General features: G+C 40.1%; 1 protein-coding gene across 1 annotated transcript; it reads right to left on the reverse strand.

Annotated features, from left to right (window-relative positions):
• Positions 1-648: 648 nt before the first annotated feature.
• rgs18 (regulator of G protein signaling 18) lies at positions 649-8,620 on the reverse strand. The gene is made up of 5 exons (XM_042498017.1): positions 8,369-8,620; positions 7,778-7,882; positions 7,511-7,572; positions 5,918-6,084; positions 649-3,424 (listed from the first exon to the last, which is right to left on the reverse strand). The coding sequence occupies exons 1-5, from the start codon at positions 8,488-8,490 to the stop codon at positions 3,170-3,172; spliced, it is 711 nt and encodes a 236-aa protein (XP_042353951.1). The 5' UTR covers positions 8,491-8,620; the 3' UTR covers positions 649-3,169.
• Positions 8,621-8,965: the final 345 nt, after the last annotated feature.

Here is an 8,965-nt window from a genome sequence, read left to right on the forward strand (position 1 = left end):
CTTAGCGGGCAACTAATCTTAAGCTGTGATGAATTTGGCAGGCCAGCTGAGCTCCTACCTTTGTTAACACATCATTACGTTTCCCCTCTCTTCTCTGACTATTTGTGTGAGGACAGCAGGAACTGCAGCGCGTGCATGCCACTGCTGTCGACACGGATGCATAATTAATGTAAACTGTGAGGCATTCAATGCCGTTTTTTTGTTGTAAAATTGTAGTAATTTGTGCTCAGAAGGACTTTATCCCTCTGAAGGCTACTAGAAACTCTGACATCTGTGTTAATGAGATAACTCTGTGTGTATATGCAGCTTTATTCTGTGTGCATGTATTAACTGTATTTTTTTTTTGCATACATACTCAAGAGTTTGGCGGTGAACTCAGTGGGATCACCAAGAGTTTCCAATTAATGCGTATTTGTCTTTGCAAGAAGTATAGCTTGTGCATACATATACAGTAACATGAATAATTCTGTGCTGGGGTGCTGGGAGTTGATAAGGTCTATTAATTTTTCAGTGATATGGAATAGGGAGCTACACATGATCACAATTTTCCCACTCTTGTAATAAGCACATATTAAGTCTCCATTTGTCATATTTAGATGTGATCATTCAAACAAATTAACAACACTAAAAAGACCTCATTAAAACTGCTCCTATAAGAAAGTGTTTATTCAAGTTCAGTATGTACATTTTACAACAGCAAGGCACACATATGAGCATATACATAAATTATATTAGATGGTAGCGAACTGAAAAACAGCAATCATAATTAATATAAAGTCATATTAGTATTCAAATAAGATGAATGCATTGTCTGTGTGTGAAAATTGGATACATTTGAATTCATATTAGAGATCTAGTGTATCCCTCATTAAAAAGTTTCGGTGCTTTGCAGTCACCGTGGCTGCAGGCTTTCACTGCAAGTTAGTCTGGAGGGGGTTGGACAGTGCGAGGGATAAAAATCATGAATCCGTTTTAATGAGATATGGTCAAATTAACTTGTGTGCCATATCAGCTGTATCAAGGTTATTTAAGGTACTTCTGCTGGATTGACAAAGCAAATCAAGTGTACTGTTTCTTAGGGCAGGCCAGTGCCCTCAGTGTGGCCACCTTTACGGCTGGCTGCATGCTGTCAGCAGCGTGGCGGCTCTTCAGATTCTGTCTCTAACTGCCTTACTTATGGTCAAGTTTTGCTTCACGATTTTAGGAAATTTTAAAAAATCATAAATAAAAGTTCAATCCACAAGCAGCGCAGTGCCTCCGAGAAAGTGATGTTGTTCCACAAGTGCAAACTGAATTCTCTGGTTTTATACCACAGCCACAGAGGACACTCGGTTCTGATTGGCCAGAGGGTGTCCATTATTTTCAGATAACCACATGGCTCTAAAGTTGTGGCCTCATAACATTTCTGAACTTCATCTTTTATTGCTGAAAGGCTGTTTGCGTCTGCTGTTATCCAGCTGTGTTGTTTGACATCCTAGGAAATATGCTTATTCACTTTCTTGCAGAGATAAGAAGATGAGAAGATTAATCTCCTCACGTGTTCAAGCTAGAGCTAGAAGGCCTAAAGCTTACTACACATTGCATCTTATTTGTTTTATTTGTACTTGCTATATCCATTTACTGGTGGGCAAAAAGACTTCCCAGAGTCTTGTGGTCACGGTGAGGTTGCCAGGCGTCAAGACGTGTCATGGAAGTGTTGGGTGTTTTTATCAAGAAATAGTTATACACACGGCATATTTTTAAGCTTTGGACAGGGCCAAGCTAGTTGTTTTCTCTGCTTCCAGTCTTTATGCTCAGCCAAGCTAACCACCTCCTGACTCTAGCTCTTTACTTAATGACCAGTTTGAGGGTAAAGTGCAGCTACATTTGACTGGTTAGTTTAGCTTAGCATTAAATCTGGAAAGAGAGGGAAACAGCTTGCCTGGCTCAGTCCTATGATTACAAACTCCTTCTTACAGCACCTCTAAAGATCACTGATTAACATGTTATACCTTTTTTGTTTAATCTATGCAAAAACCTATGAGCATACTTATTGTTTTCTATATTTTGCACCTACTGTTAGCTATATTTTTTGCTATTCTTTGCACCTCAATGTTCAACCCATTGTCACTGGGAACCTGGAGCGTGGCTTTAGGCGTCCCACTCTTACGCGTAAGGTCACTGACCAAGTGTAGGACTGTGACGCCTAAAGCCACGTTCCGTGTTTACATGCAACATGCACAGATGCATCAGAGGATAACGCAGCTGGAAAAAATCAGTTGCGTGCGCCTGAAACATTGAAGGACAGTGTCAGGTAATAACACTGCCGGTAACCATGTAACATATGAAACGTGAGTGGGCTTATAGAGTGACTTTTGTGTGTGTGTGTGTGTGTGTGTGTGTGTGTGTGTGTGTGTGTGTGTGTGTGTGCGTGTGTGTGTTTTCTATACCTTACCATATGCCTCTTTTGCCTAAACCTAACCATCGGTGCCTTTGGTACCTAATCCTCACCATCGTAACAGTACGCGCTGTTGTGTGAACATGAGGACTTCATCATCTTCAACATCTCTCCTGTTTGCCTGACAACCTCACAATGAGTCTCTAGAAAAAGCTAAGCTAATAAGCTTCTGGCGGTAGATTTTTATTTAGCCTACTAAACTACAGCCAACAGCCGGTTAACGGAGCTTAGCATAAAGACTGAAAGTAGGGCTTAATGTGTGCAAAAGTGTAAGAATTACAAATTATGGCTTTACAGGGTATAATGTGATGGCCTATTTCTTGGTCAGTTGTAGTAACTTGCTGGGGTCTTGTCATCACTGTGAGAGAAGACTCCAAGAAGTCATTGTCAAATCATTGAGTAGTGATAGGCAAACTGTGCATCATATTTTACATGAAATTGGTCTAAAAAATTTCATCTAACTCTTTGCAGGAAAGTAAATCAGTGTATTTTCCAAAATGTCGAACTATTTATAATTGTTAACCATTGCCAAGCTGCCATGATAATAAGTATGAGAAATAATCCAAAGTGACCCCTGTGGTTATGAAAAAATAACACTGTCTGCAGAAGCAAACCTGTGGATAATAAGCCTCTGCACAACACATTAAGTTTCAATAATCATGCTGCTAATTATGGATAATCTCCTATATATTAATATAATCATTTACAGAGTGAGCGTCTTAGCAATTACCACTACCAGGCTGTAGGTTCGTTTGTGGCCTCGCCTCTGTCGTTGAATACACAGGAGCGTGACCTTCTGCGAAACATGGTGGCCCCGGGGCCTTTCCTCCTGGTGAGACGCAGATAAATGTCAGAGTGGAGGAACCTGGGGTAGGAGTCCTTTTTCATCAGGCTGTAGACTTTCATCTGGGCTGCTTCAAAACAGCTCTTTGTGGGCTGTGCTATGACCTTCTGAATGGCCATCTTGGTGTTGTAGTCAATGTTGACCTGAGGGGAAAGAAATTATAACATAATGAAAAAAACATGCAGAAAAATGACATGGCACATCAACTGCATACAGGAAATCTATATTAAAAGAATGACCAGCCTTACTAAGAAAACGGCCATATAGGTTGTCTGTGCAAGCTGCTTATTACAACGCATGTTTTTACATTTATTGTTAGGCTGCAATCTCAATGGCTGTATTAATTATGACAGGACCAAAGTTGGTAGTCAGGTGACAGTACAGTATAACGACTGACAAAGGTTTACGTTTTTATATTATTCTGCAGCTTTCCTGTGGTGTTCCTGATGCATTCAAATCCAAAAGCTCAAATCTGGTCAAAGTATGCCTAAACTATCACCTGATGTGAGTTTCTACAAATTTCGTTGCTACATATTAACCCAAATACTGCTGTGTACGCCACATTTGTTCAGTTCCAAAAGTCGCACAATAACAAACAAATGAATCTGCAGTAGACCAGCAACTCCCGTGTGCTGTGAGGTGAAATTACAGTTTCTCTTAATAGAGTCTGGTGACTTTGAAGAGAGCGCAGACAACAGCTTCAGCTCCCCACGGAAAGGGCTGTCTGACGGCAAGGCAAAGTGGTGAAATAATCGTAATATAGCTTACACTTAAACTGATATTGATATTTTTGGGGGGCTTCTTTTATCGGGAGCTTAAAATACATTTTGTTGCTGCTTTTGTCCACAGGCACCAGATCCAAAAACAGTAATTTTACTTCAGGGAAAATGAGGAGTTACAAAATAGGTTTAATAGCAGCATTTTCCATTTCCACGTTCAAATCTTCCAAGATAACATTTTTTTTACTGTCCATGCTTACACTGTCAGTGAACAGTATGTGGAAATTCCCACTGCTATTTGATAACGGCTGAGTGGGCGTTTTAATTTGAAAAACCCAGAACAGAATGCAGATGGACCAGTCCTTTGAGTTACCTCACATACAATATAAACTTAACCTAACTAAGTCTTCACTTAAAACCGCAACTGCTGTATATGCGCCTGTTGCTGGTACGGTACCGTTATATTTGTTGTTTTGGGAGTCAGTGGCAAATTACCTTTTTGGTCTCTTAGGTATGAAGATGAGTTGATGATGATGCACACTTTTGTGTGGATCTGAATGCATGATTTAGGGTTTTGTGTCAGGATTTGAATAAAGTTTACAGCAACACAATAACAGAGCACATGTTGCATAGAGGGCCAAGTAGATTTGTTGAGAATACATGAGATGGTGTTGACAAGACAGGGGAAACCCCAAAGGTCGACAGAGAGCAGTGTAAAGTAGAGCTGCTTGAAACCCGGAAAATCAACATCTGCATGTTTTAAAAGATCACATATCAAACATGAAGTTTCGCATTCCATTACTGCATATTTCATTCATGTCAGAATGTCGAGATGCTTCTGATGCCTCTTCTCTTGAGACAAGCATCAACTTGACATTCTTGGATTTGATGTTTTTTTTCTAAAGGTAGAATCGTGTGAATCAAAGCTAAAAATCTGTGTTATTTATGGTACTGCTCTTTTTGGTGATAGATAAGACTGGGACTCGATAAGCAGAAATTCTCTGTTTTGTTGGCACCAAGTGACCCAAAGCTAATTTGAGTTTACAGCTCAAACAATCAATCACTCACACATCAGCTCCCTGAATATTATGACAGATATGGATGTTAATTATCTGGTGCCTGCTTTTGTGAATGAGTTGTTTGTTTAAAAATACTAATTAGGACAAAGGGAGTTATGGGAGTTTTTGACTGTGAATTGTCTTTAGGAGTTGTTCTTTGAAAGACTAACAGTGTTGAAGCTTTTTTATACAGCAATAAAAATAATAAACAGTAGCACAGCTTTAAAAATATGCATGTGTATCAAACTGCAGCTCCCCAGCATCAATATTGAAGGTTACATTCATTTACATTTGAATCTCTCTGCAAATCACTTGAGCTGATATGTGCTTTCATGTTAGTGCAGCATGCTCCATATTTACACAGACTGAAAGTGTGTGGGTGACGCTCTCTCCAGTTCTGCAGAGGAATGTCAAAAACCTCAAACCAGACACTAAACTCTTAACGGTCAGATCTGCTGCAGGCCATGAAAGCATATCGGTTGGTGGTCGCCTCATCTTTGTAAAGGGAATGGAAACCTTTGAATCTGCAGCTCTCGCACAGAAATAACCCGACCTGCTTCAGAGCAGTGCATGCACTAGATGCATGACCTCAGCGAGCTGCTGCTCCTAACCACTGTTCACAAAGGTCAACCTGCTGCAGGCTCATGACTATGCAGTGCTTAAGAATTCGCCCACTGTTATTTTTATACAATGACATAAATATTTCAAACCTCCAACAGCACTAAGTGACAAAAAAACAAAAAGCCAAAGAAAATTCTGAACCGCAGGGGTTGTTTGAGCCTTTGCAGCTCCACTTTATAGCCCATTATGCAGCACTACATCTGTGCAGTTTATGAAAAATAAACATGCCACGCCGTACCTCTTTAGGGGCCTCCGATTCAATATAAACCGCATAAATATATTTGGCTTTGGACAGCAGCTTCGTCTCAGAATCAATGGTCTTGTATTCTTCACAGGCCAACCAGAACTCAATGTTTTCCTCACTGAACTCTGTCCTGAGGAACTGAGAGAAGCTTTCCACCCCATCTGATAGAGAGGAACAGAGACAGAGACACAGTGTCACAGTGACACAAAGCAAAGCAGTATTTTGTGGGTAAACACAGCCTACATTTGATTTTAGGAGGGTGTGTTAAAGGGACAGTTCACCCCAAAATGTAAAAATACATATTGTTCCCTTTTACTTGTAGTATTTCTTAATCTAGATTGTTTTGGTGTGAGTTGCCGAGCGTTGGCGATATTGCCCGTAGAGATGTTTGCCTACTTACCAATATAAGGGAACTAGATGGCTCGGCTTGTTTTGCATAAAATCTACTGCTAGCTCACGTAGCACCATTGAGCTGTTTGTCAATTTAAACCCACCATAAACAGCAACATGGCAGCGGACACAGTCATCTCAGTGGAATTGCCTTTTCATCAGTTTTTAATTGATGTAGTGTTTGTGTTGTGAAACGTCTTTGTCAGCATGCGTATGTCAGTCTCCATATACAGCATGATGTCTGCCTTCTCTCAAATATAATGGAACTGGATGGCACTCGGCTTGTGGTGCTCAGAGCGCCAAAACATACATTTGTAAAACTCAACAGCAACGTCCTTTCCAGAAATCATGACCCAGTTACTCAAGATAATACACAAACCTTGTTGTGAATAGTTTCCTGTAGGAACTATTTTCTTTCTACCATATTGCAGCCCGCCAACAGTATCATCACACAGAAGGAATTCTGCATCTAGTCATGGACTCGAGACTCATGCTTCTGACAGCGAAAGATATAAAAATTAATAGCGTCTTCCTCGGCAGAGTTGTAACATTAGCTAGCTCAGTGGTGCTACATGAGCTAGCAGTAGATTTTGAGCAACACAAGCCGTGCCATCTAGTTCCCTTATGTTGGTGAGAAGGCAATTATCTCTACGGCCAATATCTCAAACACTCTGCAACTCATACCAAAACAATCTAGATGAATAAATAACATGACAGGTAAGAGGACAAATATGTATTTTTGATTTGGGGGATAAAATGTCCCTTTAAAGAGGCATGGACTCACTATAACTCCCATGTGGCTAAAATGGCCCGACTGTACAAATGATTACATCATACAGAGAACTTTAATAGTTGAAATATACTTGCATGGTGTTATTGCCCTCACAATATAGCACTGACTATATAAACATTCCCAAATGAGCAAATACAGAGGTTTAGAGTGTTTCAGTGAGGCACTAAAATGCAACTTCTGTGCTCATGAGGAAGTTGCACAGTTTCTGTATTGCTATCTGTGCTATAACAAACATTAAAAGATGTAGTGAAACTCTCACTGCTCTCCCCATTAACTATTTATTGCCACCAGCACTTCTTAACAGTTTACAATTCAAATGGAGCAAATTGTTTGACAGCAGAAGAAACTGTTTTTGGCGGCAGTTTGACTCAACGTTCTTGAGGAGTTTTGGGCATTAATCTGACCTGAGTGCTTCAGCAGCTCTTCAAAGGAGTCGCTCCATTGCAAAGCGGCCTCTGGAGTGATGCTGCACAAAAGAAGAAAAAAGTTATGGTCAGCTCTTCCCTAACGATGCAGCGAGAAATGTTTTGGATTCTTGTGACACGTCTACATGCCATGTTTCTGTAAGAGTGCAGAGAGTCATGGAAGGTGCTGGAAACTAAGGTTAAAGATTAATAATACTTGTCAAACACAACTTTGCATGTATATGAAATTAATGGGTTTTGCCTCACTTGCTGGATGTCGTATTTGTCTTTTTATGGGGACTGACGTTTTCATGAGAGCCTGACTTGGTGAGAAAAAGGCTTAGTCGGCTCTTCCTCTCCTTGTCTTTCTGTCTGCAAACAGAGGAGAAAATACATCAACTTCCACAAACTGTCTGTACGTGCAACTGTGGCACAGTTCACCAAATCAGCAACTTATCAGAGAATGACTGCTCACAGACGCATTTCTAAACTGGCTTACAAGACGAGCTATAAATTACACAATGTCTTTGTGGTCCAATACAAATTGCAAGTCTTGTTTGCACGTGTTTTAACAAAAAGACAGAAGTGACAGCCTTTAAAAGTCAGTCTTACATGGTGTTAGCTGTGGTGACATTTAAAGCTATTATGAAACATAACCTAGCTAAAATGGTGTTATGCAGCTTTTGAGTAAAGTAAGCTTTTCTAAACACAAAGAAACTGTTGCTTCATCTCTTTTCTCACGATAAAAGTTTCATTTAGTCACATTTCCGACATTAGCTAACATTTACTAAAGCACACTATGAAATGATCCCAAATCAAGTTAAAATCCAAAAAAACAACCTAGTTTCACACACCAACCTGCTAGTATCGTCCTTCATCTTTAGTGCATGCAAGTCCTCTGGACCAAGCATTCTGAAATACGCTTCCTCCTTTGGGGCCATGTAGTTGAATTGAGGAAATAGAAAAAGAAGTGTCTCCATGCCGTTCTGTCTGTGTCTGTCTGCGAAGCAACAGGCCACAAATAGCTCTCTGATTTTTTTTTTTCAAACCCATCACTCAATGAACCACCTCGTCTTTTATAAACCATGCTCGCTTTTCATTTCCCACACCTTTTGCTCTACTTCCTGTAATGGTGTAACCATTTACTGTGAACAGCTCCATCAGTGATAAAGAAACCCCCCCCGAGTTCAACATCCTGTCAGGTGTTTACTTAGAAATTTGAGGAGGACAGCTGGCTACACTCATTACACTTCAATTTTTTTTGTTATTACTTAAGGTGATATCTTGTAGTTATACAACAACACATTGTATTGATGCTGTTATAACCAAACAACCAAGGTAACATAACAAACCTCTGGCATTGGATTTCTGTGGGTTCTGTAAAAGGTGTAGATTTTGGGGGAAAGCAGGGTACACATCCCAATCAATTTAGAAGATGTGCATTTGTCCCCCCTA

This window comes from Plectropomus leopardus, chromosome 12 (genome assembly GCF_008729295.1).
Source record: "Plectropomus leopardus isolate mb chromosome 12, YSFRI_Pleo_2.0, whole genome shotgun sequence".
NCBI lineage: Eukaryota > Metazoa > Chordata > Actinopteri > Perciformes > Serranidae > Plectropomus > Plectropomus leopardus.